This window comes from Falco cherrug, chromosome 2, assembly GCF_023634085.1.
Source record: "Falco cherrug isolate bFalChe1 chromosome 2, bFalChe1.pri, whole genome shotgun sequence".
Taxonomy (NCBI): Eukaryota; Metazoa; Chordata; class Aves; order Falconiformes; family Falconidae; genus Falco; species Falco cherrug.
The window spans coordinates 24,803,933-24,820,451 of NC_073698.1; the positions used below are offsets into that span (position 1 = coordinate 24,803,933).

General features: G+C 38.6%; 1 protein-coding gene across 4 annotated transcripts in view; it reads left to right on the forward strand.

The window, feature by feature from the left end:
* The window catches only part of FRY (FRY microtubule binding protein), a 217,563-nt gene that overhangs the window by 65,487 nt on the left and 135,557 nt on the right, over positions 1-16,519 (forward strand). For all 4 annotated transcript variants that reach the window (XM_055702468.1, XM_027815612.2, XM_005446473.4 and 1 more), the window contains exon 2: positions 11,718-11,917. In XM_055702468.1, the coding sequence (XP_055558443.1) occupies positions 11,798-11,917 (120 nt within the window). In that variant the 5' untranslated portion in view covers positions 11,718-11,797. The remainder of the gene's footprint in view (positions 1-11,717; positions 11,918-16,519) is intronic.

Consider the following 16,519-nt stretch of genomic DNA (forward strand, 5'->3'; position numbering starts at 1 on the left):
GAATGGTTCCAGTTCTAACATCTGAGGTAGCTATTGAAACTGAAATAGGGCTCAGATGCAAGCATTTAATGTCTCTCTATAGTAAAAAATAAACAGTTTCATTATATTTTAAAAATTCCATCTTATCTGGACTCTGATAGTTTTATTGTAAGACATTTAAGGAGAAAAGGGAAAGTATATTCTTTCCAAGAGAAAATGTGTAAGTGTTGTGGTTTAACCCCAGCTGGCAACTAAGCCCCACACAGCCACTCGCTCACTCCCCTCCCCTCCCCTTGGTGGGATGGGGGAGAGAATGGGAACGGTAAAAGAAAGAAAACTCGTGGGTTGAGACAAAGGTTGTCTAATAAGTAAAGCTGAAGCCATGCATGCAAGCAAAGCAAAACAAGGGATTCATTCACAGCTTCCCATGGGCAGGCAGGTGTTCAGCCATTCCCAGGAAAGCCGGGCTCCATCATAAGTGATTGCTACTGGGAAAGACAGAATGCCATCATTCTGGATGTCCCCCCCCTTCCTTCTTCTTCCCGGAGCTTTATATGCTGAGCATGATGTCATATGGTATGGAATATCCCTTCAGTCAGTCGGGGCCAGCTGTACCGGTTGTGTCCCCTCCCAACCTCTTGTGCACCCCCAGCCCACTCACTGGTGGGGCAGCGTGAGAGGCAGAAAAGGCCTTGGTGCTGTGTAAGCGCTGCTCAGCGGGAACTAAACCATCCCAGTGTTATCGACAGTGTTTTCAGCACAAATCTAAAACATAGCCCATACCAGCTACTAGGAAGAAAATTAACTCTACCCCAGCCAAAACCAGCAAAGTAGGGAAGGAAGATGCAGGTCACATCCTCCCTATTTGCTGGTCCCTCTTTTGGAAGTAAATATTCCTTCTCTTCTGGACTCTTTTAGCCTTGTGCTTCCTCGGCACTTTTCCAAGTTCCCTAAAAATAATTCTTCTGCTAACACCCATCAACCACAAAAGAATGGGTATATCTTCATCTCCCTGTCACTGAAAAGGAAGGCAGACCCAACAAAACATCTGTCTAAAACTCTAACAGGAAGCTATTTTCTGATCCAGTGAAACCAAAGCGTAGGCTAGCTTTTTCCCCTAGTATATAAAAAGTGTGAGAGAAGAGTGTGAACATCTTTATTTAAAATACAATGCTTTTTAAGCGCTATTTAAGCCCAAAGAATTTCTGGCATAGTTTCAGAAATAAACCTTTGTTTTAATTTTTAAAAACTCAGTTTTCTACTCATCTGAAAATGATGATCTGAATATATATTTCTACTCTTACTTGAAGTTTTTACTTTTAGAATAACTGGGAAAGGTAACAAAACCTTTGAAGTTATGTAGAAAAGATATACAGATTTTGAAAGTATATTGTTAATCTCAAGTCGGCCTTCAAAGAGGCAGCATGTTGTTACCATATAAAACACAGAAACTGAGAAGTATTTCTGTTTGATTTGGATCTCATCAGAAGCAACACAGAAATTTCCTTTTGTGAGAAGTCGCCACCAAATGGAGCACTCAGATGGCAATTGAAAATTGTTTTGAGATTGTCCACTAGATTTTCCATGTCATTTAGCTTTTTCAGTCTTCAGTCTCTTAAGAAACCAAGCAAATTCTGAAATCTCCAAAGATAAACACCTTTATGTTACATGCCTAGATTCCCACATATCTTCAGCATGGTGGTATATGTAAACAAGCAAATAATGATCTAGAGGAAAAGGAGCAGAAAAATAAATGGTGAGCAAAGAGAATGGGCAAGAAGAATTGCTTCCCTGCCTCACTCAGATGTCTGGTAAGGGTCTGAGATAAGAACCTAGGGAACATTGTTAAGCTGCTCAACCCCTGATCTGCGACTTAGGGGAGAGAGAGAGGGAATATCTACGTCTTATGGTATCATAGTTGCTAGGAGATTTGCCAAGTCAGTGAAAAGGACTTTAGAAAGTGGATGGACATATGTGACAGGATTTCCTGTTTGTTTGTTTGTTTGTTTGTTTGTTTGTTTGTTTTGGCAGTCATTATTTTTTGAATTCTCTGCATATGGAGACATGGTCTCTTGCAAGAGGAGAAAATGTGTTCCAGCCACTGCTTTCCTCTATCAATTCCTCGTCAATTCCCTCATATCAATTACCCCTCTCTTGTACAGAATTGCAGTGCTTATCTGAGGATTACAAAGCCTAAGACCTATATACCGGTAACTGGGATGTGAGGGCCGGAAGGTTGCTAGTGGCTACTAAAGCCAAAGCACCAGTTTTAATCTTTCCAGTGTACCAGGCTGAACGATCCTTAGCTTCAAAGCTAATGGGCATTTCACCACATCCACCTCAAATAAGACCTGTCAGTGTGTGTAAGGACTGTTCTAATTTTTCCCTGAGTGTGGGCAAAGACGTCTGTATTAAACTGGTTGTTTCCTAACAGGGTTCATCTCAGAAGATGGCTGCTTCATAAGCATCTCTGAGTGGAATGAGCATTTGAGCTCTTTTTAGACATGCAGAGAAGAGAATCCCCCACCCCAAAGTGATATATTAGCATCCATCAGGCCTGAGTGGCCATATGCTTATTTTCATGGGTGCTGCATTTTGTTTCTATGCTGCAGAGGACTGAATCTTAACGGGTTGTTAAGAAATTACCACATCTGGAACTTGCTCTGAGGCTCCATTCTGCAAATCACTGTCCACCTCTGGATTCAGGGAAGGAGAGCAGAATGGTTTTACTACAAGGAGTTAGCCTTACATCCTGAAATGTTCAGTCTTACTGAGAATACCATATGGTCTGTTCTAGGCCTGCTGTTTTATAACATCCCTGAAGATATTGAAAATAAGTTGAAGAATGGCATGCATGTGCACATGCATGCACACACACAAAAAGTTTAAGCCTCCTTTTTCTTGGCTGGAGTGGTTGGGTTGGTCAAAGCTTACGTTTTATTGGCAGCTCTGCCACTTCTTAGTGGATGCACTAATTAGTGTCCTGTTTTCTGTCTCTGCTGTTTCTTCTGTTAATATAGAACTTGCACTCATTTGTGGTCAAAGGAATAGAAAGTTTGTAGAAGGATTGCCCAACTAAGTCAACAGGGCTTGGAACAGTCTTCTGTAGTTCAGCAAGTGTTCTGAGAAGAGTGAAATAAATATATCTAAACCTGGCAATGGCATTTTTTCACTAAGTCTTTGGACATTAATTTAAAATGTTGGTCCTGTCTCAGTTACATCTGTGACCAAGTCCTGTAATGTCTTTATCACTGAAGATATCTCCTTCCTTTCTCTCCCCATGCCATTTTACTTAAATGACTATCCCAAGGCATGTCTCTTTAAGGAAATGGAGGAATCTGCAATTTCTAAATTAGCCTTTTCTCCCTTACAGTTTCAACATAATAAAGTACTTTGAGGATTTCCATTTGGAAGAGCTTAGCTCATCTCTCACCACCTTTTTGGAAATTCTCCCAAATCTGTTATTCCCTTCAGACTTGTTTTCAGAATGAGCCATTTTGCTCCAGAATCTTGAACTTCTTTTATATTTTTCCCCGGTGATCTCACAGCCTCTTCCATTTTATCTTCTAGACTAGATAGTATTTCCTCTGGCACAGGGATTTACATGCTATGCTCAGACTTCTGTTTTGCATGGGATTGTTGAGTTTTATCTTTGTTGCATTGCAGAACATATATCTAATGGATCAGCCAAAGTACCTCTTCCTGAAGAATCCTGTATTTGGATTAAATAGGCTTTTGAAAGACAGGGTAAGTTAGGATAGTTTTACGTCATGTGCTTGTGTCAAGACAACTGCACAAAAAGACCTTGTGTCTTCTCCCAGTAGTTGCTTGAACAACAGTTTTAGAGAGAGTCTTCAGAGTCTGGAATTTTAAAATACAAGTTCACTGAGATTTCTAATATGTGTAGCTTTGGAGACAACTTTGTTCTACTAAGAGGGAAAATACGTTTGAGCTTTTTGCCGTATAGACTCTCTTATAGGTTTTTATTGTCTGTGCATGCATGTATCTACTGTCTCTATCTACATACTGCTGTCAGTGAGTGAACTTTTCACTGTAAAGTATTCCCTCACCTGCAAATAAGCCTTCACAGGGAATCAATTTCATGCAATATGAATATTTACCTACATATTTTGTTTACTGCTTATTTTGTATTTTTATTAAAATGGAGGAAGCTTTGCAACAGTACATTCAGTTAAGCGTAGCAGCAAAGCTCCACAGATGATACTTCCTGCCTGGGACATACATGTGCAAAAGGTTATTACCAGTCTCTCCATTCCTAGGAGAACACATGCCAGCCTCACTACAGTTGGAAGTGTAAGTGGTTTCCAGCACTAGAGAAGGAAAGCTATGTCTGCAATGCTGTGGCTTATGGCACATTTGTACAGCAGCTTTTATACGGACCTTAGAAATTGCTATAGGCCATACAATCAGGTTTCTTACATCTATTTTAATAATTAGTTTAAATTATGTTTAGGTAACCTCACAGTTGAGAAGAGGGGAGAAGTGTCTTAAAAAGGGTATATTTACACCCTGCTACATCAACTGTTAATAAAAAATGGAAAATAAGCAGTAAACAAAACCTGTAGGCAAATACTCATATTGCATGAAATTGACTCCTTGTGAAAAGTAAAGCCAACACCAATACCACCATAATGTAGGCTTTTACTTTACAAAAAGTTTTGATGTGGGACTCAGGTGTACACAGAATTCTTCCTGGTCTTTTGACTGTAAATCCTGAGAGGATAATAAACACAAAAGATCAGACATCAGTAGCATCAATTATTCATCATAAAGTCTTGTACTTTAAATAAATTTATTTCCTAGCATATATATTGCAAGACATCAATATTATATTTTACTGGTTAACTTTATGGCTTTATAGCTATTTTTTGTTGAAACATGCAAATGAATTATGAAAATAATGCTTACATTCAAATAGTGCTACTACTGCATCTAATATGCTGGAATAACATTTTCCTTGGGAATCTTAACAGTTTCTTTCACCAAGACAAAATTGGATCTGCTAAACTTCTAGTTTGTTTCTTTCAGTAAACTTTCCTTTGAATTTTACTCTCTTTGTCTGTCAAGCTCAAACTAATTGGCAATGTTCTCCTTCAAAGGGTGAAAAAGACACCATTTGGTAAACTTGGCATGTATACCGTATCATTGTAAATTAAATTCTTCATGCTTTATTTAATTATGTGTTTTCTTTTTAATATTATAATTGCAGTTTTAAAACAAAACACATTTTCTTAAGAGTTATTTCAGCAGATGTATAATTATACTTAAGGATATGTGGTTTCTCACTGACTCTTGGCATGGGAAAAGAAGAGATACTGCACTGGTTTTATCGCAAGGTATTTAAACGATATGTTCTTTTGGCCCAAAGATCTTAATTACGAAACAAAACCCATCCTGTGCTGTCTCTGTGCTTTGCATTTCTATACTAATTGCTTTCAGCTTGGATTGTATGATAATACATGTGTGTGATATGCATGGTTTGTTTATGTCTAACTCCATTATCCTGTCTCATGTTCTTGGAGTGCCTGAAGTAGTTTCACTAATCTGTCAGCATAGTATGTACTTGTGGATAAATATAGCCATGCAGCCACTCTGTGAGTGGTCATCATCATACGCTGAAGCTAAAAATTACCCCTTTGGTTATGGAAAGGCTGATCTGATCCGGAGGCCTGCTCACACATTGTAGGTCTTCAGCACTTGTCTGTTAGAAAACAAAACCAAAAAACTAATAGAAATGTCTGCCTCAATGCTGAAAGATTGATAGTGAAGTATGAAACAGGATTATGAAACAACTGATTTCTTTTTTAGATTTTAGTTAGAAAGGATTCTAACTTTTCTGACTGTAGGAGTGGAACGTTTCAGGTATTCACAGGCTCATGGATATTACAGTAGCATGTTGGAGAAAATCCAGTGTGATCAGCTTTATAAAGGGGCTTGGTAGGTATGAAAATACTGCAAATACATGTTTTGGTTTATGTTATTAGTTTGTTCAGTGTTGCTATAATGTAAATTTGACACAGTTAACTAAAAAAAAAAAATGCAATCTCTGTTTCTTCTGCTTAAGGATACTGAAAATTCAGTAACTATATTTGGCTAAAGTTGTATCCAGGGTAGCACAGACTCTTGGCTTGTGCATTATGATTGTTCTGTTTTGCTTCATCTTAGAGCTTTGAGAAAAATATTTGTAGTGTAAATCTTAGCACACACTGTCATACAGTAATTTAATTTTGTACTTGTCCCCATTATCAGCTTAGTGACTGTGACTGCGTGTGTGTCTGTGTGTGTGTGTGTGTGTGTTTTTACAAAAACGTATCATTGAGAAAATCTTATGGTTATGGCCTGCACTAAAAGAAAATATTCTGTAGGGGAAAAGTATCATTTGAAATATAGTTTATTGCTGATACAGTAGAAAAACAGGGAACAAGTCTTGGAAACAAGAAAATGGGTTGTTTGAGAGAAGTGGCCCTCAGACTGAATTTCACCCCAAAATGGTACAGGCATCTTATAGTTGATCAAGCACAGTTAAACTTTTTTACAGATTTTCCTAGGATAGGAGCTTTAAATGTACATACAGATTTCTAAAACTGACCTGCAGATTCCTTGCTATTGCAGGGCCCTCGGTCATCAGGGTTACCGTGGTCTCCTTCATGTTCATCACCATTCATTCTCCTTGGGAATGAGCTACTTTTCTGCAGGAGAAGGGTTTCATTTAATGCAGTATTCATGTGGTGACCAGTACCCTACAAAATGTTAAGAGTTTAGACTAAATATTTCAGTGGCCCATTCTGGTACTTCTCTTTGTAGAACATTATTATTATTATTATTATTATTTTGAAATCAGTTAGTAAAAACATAAATTTGTCAATTAATATTTAGAATTGAGTATAACCCCTTCCTCCCACCCTCACCAGGTATCTTCTGCATCAAACTATATGTGGTGATTTCTCATGCCAAAATTATACCTTTTATTTAATTGGCATAGTGTTGGACTGGCATAGATGGCAAAAATGGACACATCCTTTTTGTTGCTGTTTTTAAGGCCTTCATTATAATGTGTCAACATAAAAGTACCAATCATGGCTGATTTTAATGCATCTTTTTCTTAAATTTTGACTCCCTAATTTCCAGGTTTGTGTCTCAGAGGCAACATTTCTTATATAAGCTTTTTAGGGCTGTCAGTCTAGGAAAAGGAACTATGTTCTGCTAAAGCTTGTACATCATCACTATAGATGTACTATTCTAGTCACTGGGCCACATTTTTGCAATGCAAATACCAAGCATATGCAAATGCTGGAGAACTGAAAAGGTGCATTAGAAAGCCAAACCTGTCTATAATAGCTCAAGATCAATTCAGAACTCTCACACTCTCAGCAGTGTTAACTTCCACACCAAAGATGCTTAAATGGAGCTAGCATCTACCAAATGCTCTTTTAAAAATTTGAACTAAATCAATGTTATATGCCAGTCATTTCTGTAACTGCTGTAATTGCCTGTTTTCCTTTTTGTTTATCTGAGGGAAAGACTGTACAGTCCTATATTTCAGATATGAGCTAGAATAAAAATTTTTGGTGCACTGACAAATCTCACAAATAATTGCATTTCTTTATTACAGTGTGCAAATAACTGATTTTTCAGTTAGATGCCTGGAAAAAAAAATTATATCAGCCTGTGTCACAAACCTAACAGCATAGTTGTTAAAAGACTTCCTACTAATGATGACTATGTGAATTTAAATTCCAGTATTAAAATCCTGTATGAATGCCACAATGATTGAAGATAAGGGCAGCAGCTCCCAGGTAGTGTGACGAGGGTTTCTTAAACTTCATTTTGTAAGGATGTGAGGCATGTCTGATCTCACACACTGGCTTCCTTCCTTCCATCCCTCCTGCATCTCCCTACATAGTAAATTTTAAACTTAGTAGCCAGTTTAAACAAAAATTGCCTGAGGAACAGAAGGCAAGTTTACATTTGATTAGATTCCTACAAATTCCTTCAAGAGGGAGTCTGGGATGGTTGTACTCGCCAGAGAGAAGCCGGCAGTCCAGCCCGGGTGTGTTTTCCTTGGCAGAGGCTGGCTGGCTGGCAGGGAGCCTGCTTGCCCAGCCCTGGGCACAGAGCTTGGGAGGGAGCTTGGGAATGACTCAGGGGAAGCTTGGGATGATGATGGGGGAAGAAAAAGGGCTTTTACTGCACAGACACAAATCCTTAAGAGAAATTGGTTTCACTGCTCACAAAAAACTTTTTCCTATCTGAGTGCTTGGTGATCAAACTGATTTCAGGGGTAGATGTGAGCCAGTTAAAACCATGCATTTGGCAAATATACTAATGATTATAAAAATAATGCCTGACCTAAAGGTATTTTTGGAGAAATTTCCATTACCTAGTAAATTTGATAGTCCATATAAATTTGCATTTGATCCTTTGCGTCCCACTGTCTTCATGCTTAAACTTTAGGAGAGCTGAGGTGATGATGGCAGAGCAGTAGAACTTACACTCTTCTCTCGTATCTGTTTTTTCATTACTTTGAAGCAGACTGTTATTCAGAACAACACTTTTAGAAGTATTTTTAGAAACGGTTTTGTATAATATAAAAGTAGAACTGTTGTATACACTTTGGTTTATGCAAAATGTTACAATGCCAACAAGACTCCATGATTATGCTTTAGCCCTCAAAAATCAAGTGAAACTTTGCAGGAAACAAATCTAGCAGGAAGCATCTATTGGAGTGGAAGAAGTGCTGCTGCTGTGCTAAAGAGTGGTGGCATACCTTGTCAATTAGGGGAGTTCTTTTCAAAGTAAATTATGGATGTGTTAACACTTGCAGAATAATAGCCACATGAACAAAAGCATTTCTATTTTGCATTATAGTCATATAGTGGACTTCTAATCTTTGGTTTTTTTCTAAAGGAAAACAAACATGTCCTCTTTTCTCCAATGCATCTTTGTTATTTTTCAATGCATGAGTTTTGGTTCTGATTCTTCACATATTGAATACTCTCAAACAATAATGTAGTCTTTGGGATTTAGTTTTTTTCATTTTTTTGCAGCAATGAAGTGTTAAAGTATTTAGGAAAGATTTGAAAATCTCATTCATTCTTAAACAGTCCCACGTAATTGTCAGCTACAACAGTGGTAGTTGCAATTCTGTTCCTCAAAAGGAAAGGCTAAAGTCATTAGATGTGCAGCATCCATCACTGTAGTTCATACTTCTTTCTTGCTTTGCAGCTTGGATGCAGCATCCCATGTAACACTGTGAAATGCAATGCTATGAAGAAATGCTATAATGGTATTAGTTCACAGTATTTTCCACAGTTTGTATTGCATTATAGCACCTCTGTCCCAATCACCAACAGTGCTCACAGGTGTTACGACATTTATATTGCATTCAGAATGTGTAATGACTGGTCTTCCCAGTGTTACTTGATTTGCTGCTTTTGATCTCTCTGGCGAAGCAGACAGAGGGTGCTACCAGTACGTGCCTGAAGATCAGACGTGACTTTTATTGCCAGTAAGAGATAAGCCTGAGTATTTTGGTTTGGGAATTTTATGTGTAGAATGGTAGTATTTGAATTAGTGATATTTTGTTTCACAGAATTATAGAATAATGGAATGGTCAGGGTTGGAAGTGACCTCTGGAGATCAACTGGTTCAACCCCCTGCTAAAGCAGCTTCTCCTAGAGCAGATTGCACAGAGTTATATCCGGGCAGGTTTTGAATGTCTCCAGAGAAGGAGACTCCACAGCCTCTCTGGGCAGCCTCTTCCAGTCTCTGTCACCCTCAAAATAAAGTTCTCCCTCGTATTCAAATGGAATTTCCCGTGTTGCAGTTTGTGCCCATTGTCCCTTGTCCTGTCGCTGGGCACCGCTGACAAGAGCCTGGCCCCATCCTCCTGAGACTTGCCCTTAAGATATTTGCAGACATTGATAAGGTCCCCTCTCGGTATTCCCCAGGCTGAACAGGCCCAGCTCTCTCAGCCTGTCCTCATCAGGGAGATGCTCCAGTCCTCTCATCATCTTTGCAACCCTCCACTGGACCCTCTCGAGTGGTTCCCTGTCTCTCTTGAACTGGGGAGTCCAGTACTGGACACAGCACTCCAGATGTGGCCTCACCAGGGCAGAGCAGAGGGGCAGGAGAACCTCCCTCCACCTGCTGGCCACGCTCCTCCTGATGCACCCCAGGGTCCCACCGGCCTTCCTGGTCACACAGGCACACTGCTGGCTCATGGGCAACTTGCTGTCCACCCCAACTCCCAGGTCTAGGTCCTTCTCTGCAGACCTGCCTTCCCTCAGGTCAGCCCCAGCCTGTACTGGTACATGGGGTTGTCCCTCCCCAGGTGCAGGACCTCACACTTGCCTTTATTGAACGTCATTAGGTTTCTCTCTGCCCAGCTCTCCAGCCTGTCCAGGTCTTGCTGAATGGCAGCGCAGCCTTCTGGTGTAGCAATCACTGCTCCCAGTTTTGTGTCATCAGCAAACTTGCTGAGGGGACACTCTGTCCCTTCATACAGGGCATTGACAAGTAAGTTGAACAGGACTGGACCTAGTTTTATAGTACTCGGATTGATTTTTCCTTCAGTTTTCCAGAAAACCAGTAAGTAGAGCTAAGCCTAGTACATAATATCTTGGTACTGGTTATGGGGAATTTGGAGAATCATGGGATTGTTTAGGTTGGAAGGGATCTCAGGAGCATGATTAGCCCAACCTCTGCTCACCAGCTATTGATGGTTTCTCAGAAATTTGTCCAGTCAAGTTTCGAGTATCTCCCAAGAGTGGAGTTTCTACCGTGTCTGTGGACAGCCTGTATCAGTGTTTGATTGCCCCCTCACAGTGGAATTTTTTTCCCTGTATCTAACTGGAATTTCCTGCATTCCAACTAGTGACTGTTGCCTCTTGTCCAGTCACTGCACTCAAAGAAGGGTCTGGCTCCATCTGTGCCATACTCCATGAGGTAGCTGAAGACTGCAGTAAGATCTCCCCTTAGCCTTCTCTGCTTGAGGTTGAACCGGTCCAGCAGTCTCAGCCCATACTCCCTTGGCCTTGCTCCAGAATAGCAATTTCACTGTTGTATAGGGGAGCCCCAAACTGGACACCAGTACTCCAGATGTGATCTCAGAAATGTCAAATAGGACTGAAGGATTTGGTACTTTCCAGAAAACTAATACATAATGAACATCTTTTGGCCATGTTGTGTCTGACTCTTCATGTAAGATTTGTATTGGTGAAATGTCATTCTTGATTGACCTCAGTGTAAATGAGAGGAAAAATCAGGCCCTTTACATATCACCTTAGTCAAAAGACCAGACTCCTGACTTTTGCAAGGATAGATCAGTCTGAATAGCAATAAGGAATAAATTTGTTACTTGACAACTGAGTTACAGCTCTGGCCTGCAAGACAAAGGATAAGAAATTAGGATGTTACTCATTTAAGTGTCAGCAAGTCTTAGCATGTAGAAAAAGAGGATTGAGTGTGCACTGCATAGTTAACACTACTCAGGTTTAATGCATAAGATTTAATCTTTTATTTCTCCTTCCAGCCTAGATTATGTATATTTTACCTATAAATATACTATGGAAATCATATTTATGTGTTGTGTATTTCTTTGATTATCAACTAGTCTCCAGTTTTGCTTTGATAGTATAGTGGGCCATTGGAATGCTCTGGAAAATTTAATATGTGTTGAATTACCCAAAAGTAAATGTGCCTTTTCTACATTTCAGCTTCTCCAGTTGGTAACGGATATATCAAGCCACCTGTCCCACCTGTTTCTGGTACACAGAGAGAAAAAGGACCTCCAGCCATGTTGCCTATCAACATTGACCCAGACAGTAAACCAGGCGAATATGTCCTGAAGAGCTTGTTTGTTAACTTTACTACTCTGGCTGAACGCAAGATTCGCATCATCATGGCAGAACCTCTTGTGAGTAAAAAGAAACTCCTAAGTATTTGTGTACTTTGCTTTGAATCTATTTTTAAATCAGCTTTGCTTTCTATGCAGTGAAGGATATTTTGTTTGTAATCTGTGTTGGAGTGTGATAGTGTTTCCCAAACTGTAAGATACGCTACTATGGCAGTTAGAAGGTTGTGGGAGAGGACATAGGTGTGCAAGATATGCCGAAGGGGTGACATGAAAAGTAATGAATATTTTATTTCTGTCAGTGTGATTGAGAGGCAGAAGGGGTGTCAACCAGCATAGATTTAATGGCTGGGAGAGTGGTCACTTGAGTCAAAATAGATTAGAAAATGCTGAAATATGATAAAAACAGTATTTCTGAACATTACTGGTTTTCAGGTAAAACATGAAAATGAATAGCAGTGCTGGTTTGTATTTGAGTTCGGACAGTAGTAGATTTCATAAACTAAGTGCTATAGCACTTATTTTCCATACATGAAAAAGCATCCAGTATTTGAAAAAGGAGCTACATTACAAGGTGTCGCACAGTGATAGGGCCATTGTTATTTATTTTTTAGGGAAATTCAACATACAAGTATGTCTGTTGCAAATTTTTCATAACTGAACTTCTGGGAGTCTGCTATTTTAACTTGAGATTCATTTTATATACATTTGTGTTATTTTGATTATGGAAGAATAGCTCTGTAACTGGTATTTTAGTTCTGACAAGGTACAAATAACCAGGATCCTGTATTTCTGAGCTGTAAGGGAATCTTACAGTATTTATTAGCACAGTATAGAATACTTAGTTCAGTTCCCTATTTTCAGGTCTGGGTGTTCTGAACAGTAAAATTAAGATTATCTTGATTCTGATGGCATCTGTTTAGCTTTATGTCTTGATTTAGCTTCAGAAGCATCTGATGCTTGTAAAGATTTCCAGGTTTTCCTGTGAAATGTCAGGTAGATGCAAGATGGCAGAAATACTTTACATAATTTGTAAACAACACAAAAAAAGCTGACAGAAAGGAATATTTTGACAAAAATCCAGTTTTTTCTTCTTTCATGAGTCCCCTCCAAATCACAAAAAGTAGAATGAACTGACAGTCACAGTGCAGGTCCTTAAAAAAAAATATGCCAGCAGCTATTTATTACCATCCAGTCTTTGTGTGACACACAGTGAACATCTTTTAACATTTTAAGACAAAATATGTTGTAAAATGACAAGATCAGGGAAACGTCAATAAGAGCAGGACTGAGAACATAATTTCCTTGTGACACCTCTGTTACTCTTGAACACTAAGCTCTGCATTTTCTTGTAATATTTCAGACATAAATACGAACCAGTGACCCTGATCTATTCCCATTTCACCTTGTGTTAAGATGATTTTGAGTTGCTGTGTGTTGATGTATTATTTTTGTCGCTTTGAATATCTGAATGTTGATCTTGTCTTATTCCACAGGCTGTTCAGTGAAATTTTATTTGGTAAACTCAACATAGAATGTAAAAAAATGACAGGAGGCTGGAATGTCATTTTGTCCACATTTTCAGAACATATTTCTTACAGGGGCCTAACCGTGAGACCCTAACAATAATTAAATGACATATATCTTACTAATACTAACAGAACTTACAAGGCACGGCATGCTGATGTTTTAGGGTGAATGTGACAAATGAGTAAGCAGGATTTTGTAGACATTCAGTCAAAGTGATCTTGAAATAATTAGGTTGTAATGAAAGAAGTGACAAGGGAAAATGGCAAAAACTATTCTGAAACAATGGCTAAGAATTTAAGTTCACCCTTTTTGTGGGGCAGCTGTTGGATTTTTAGCAGCTCTGTTCCCACATTTCTACTCTACTGACTAGAACTGTGACCAGAAAGTCCCAGGGATTTGCAGGACAAATTTTATAAATTGATGGTGCAGAGCCACCCTTTGGCCTTTTTTCACAATAGGTAGTCAGATGTTGAGCTCTTTGAAGATTCTGTTCTAATTAAACTCAAACGAACTTCAAAGAAAATCAGACTTGCAAAGTGCTCTAACAGTGAGATGTTTCTAGTCTGAATTCTTTTAAGTCATTACAAGATATGACAGTTTAATTTTATAATGAGTGATAAATACTTAAGATATCTTTTAGAGAAGCTAAAATGATCTGTTTATAATATAATTGCTTTTTCCTCTGTTTTATCACATCTAGCTCACATTCAAGCTCTGAAGTTACTATAGGATTAAAGACTTACTGATAGATATTTTACCTAGATATTTCTCTTCATACACACATTTTGCCTGCTTATCCTTTCCAATTATAATGACAGTTGTTTTTATGATTTTTTTCTCTCAGATTCTTTGGGTTCTCTTTCATTTTTTCTTTCTTTCTTCTGTGATGTACACAGAGCCCAACTGTAAATTACAGTGTTCTGACAACTATGGTGAAAACATAGGTTTGTGTCCCACCATGAGCTGCAGATGCTAGCAAGGCCCAAAACTTTTTGTTGTTTTCTAGGGCAGCAGTGAAGGGCATAGCACACACACACACACACACCCCCGCCCTTCTGCAGCCTCATGAGACCTTGGCTGGGATAGCAAGATTCCAGCGGCAGAGAAAGCAGAGGGTAATGTCACCTACTCCTCCTGCTGCCTTGGCTGTCAACCAAGTATGATTTGACATTTTGGTTACTGGATCTGGCAGTGATCATCAGAAAAAGCGCTCTCCCCAGTTATTACGTTTTCTAGGCATGAATCTAATATCAGCTCTCCGCTGCTGAGTCTTTAACAAATTAGAATGGAAACCTTTTATTTCTAGAAGTGAGAGATTTTTTTAACTTTGTCTGGGGAGTATTTTATTTGGAATTTCAGGTCAATTTTTTTTGCCTTTTAGCATCTCTGAAATATAACAAACATTTCAATAATTACATTAAGTTCACAATTATGTGGCTAATTTTTAATGATTAAACTACTGTACCCAGATGGTTGAGTTATATTAATCCAAATTAAAGGTATTTATTGGAAGGGATTTTCCAGTCTATAAAATTGAATTCACATAAATGAAATGTAAATAATTTCTTCTTGATAACCTTTAATAATTTCCTGGGTTTTTCTGTAAATAACGGTTTTCCTTTATAGTGAATATTAAGAATTTTTCCTGCATACCTTTTTTCATAGCTGATTGTGTTCATATTTAATTTTTATCTATTTATATTGTAAAACTTCTCTACATTGCTTCACTTACAAACACAATTTGATATTTTATTACTGCTGAGGTTTTTTCAAGCAGTGGTGACCTTAAAATGAAGCTAGAATGAGGAACCCAGGGAAATATTTTGCCAGTTCAAATGATAAAATGTGTTGACGTATCTTAGCACTGTAAGGAAAAAAAATAGGAAATAGTTTCCTTTTTAGGACTGTTGATTACCACTTAGGGTAATACTTCATCCTGTGCATACTGATTAGGCTAATCTTTAAATACGGCTTTTAGCAATACTTACACACAGCTGTAGGCATTGATAAAACATAGTGAGCTACAGGCATTGACAGTGGTTAATGGTTAATTTAGCTGTTGGTAAACTTTCATTATGCTTTTCTCCTGCAAGCATCTTCTTTTACTGAGCTTGTCTAAATTCAGGATCTCCCTGAATACCGAACTCAGGAAGAGAATTCACTCATTACAGGATTAGGACTATAAGCATATTCGTGTATTCTGCCTTTAACTTTCTATTTTTATTAGGTAGGTTTTAGCTCACCGTTGGAAAAAAATCTGAAAGCAGTGATGTGGTTGATACTAGTGTATTTATTACTTCCATTTCATTAGAAGCTCAAAGACATTAACATACACATCTATTTCAAAACTGGGCTGGTGATAACAGCCAAGCAGGTGGTTAGGAAGACTCTGAAAGGGCAAGAATAATGTATGTTTGTTTTTGCAACCAACCAACAGGTAGGGTGGCACTGCTATGCAATTACCTTTAATCTGGGCTTCACTTTATCTAGGTAAGAGAAGAAATATGCGAAGGACAGACTTGGAAGAAAAGGAAGTAGAAGGTATTTTGGTTTCTGAGGACTGGGCTGTGCAACTATTAAAATGTATACAGACCATAACAATACCAGGCAGTTTTATCCCACAGCTGTAATGTAGAATTTTCTGGTTTACATGGACTAAAATTCTAGCTGCATCACATGAGTAATGACTCTTTTGTTGTTATCTATAATAAGGCACATTAACATTACACATTTTTTATGTTTGAAGTCTGCATATATAGTTTGACATACACAGGGGCTTTGGACACCTGTTCTTTCACACTGCACAGATGATGGCTTGTTGAATGGGCAGATCTATGTCTGTCAGTCACAGAACAGTCTGGAGGACCAAGGACAGTCATTGTCCTCAGGAGAAGGCCCATCCCCTAGTGCTCCCGGGAAGTGTCTGTTCAGCAGAGTTTCTTTCCTGCAGGTTGCTGACTGGATCCCAGGTCAATTTTTTAGACTGATAGTTGGCCTCACTATTTTATTCAACTCCTAGCCATATCTAAGGACTAAGTTTGATTTCTGCCTGGATTGTCCCCTTAGTTCTGTTTCTTTCTACTCAGACTTACCAGCAGCTAACTCCTCTGTTTCAAGAAATCAGTTAAGCAGAAC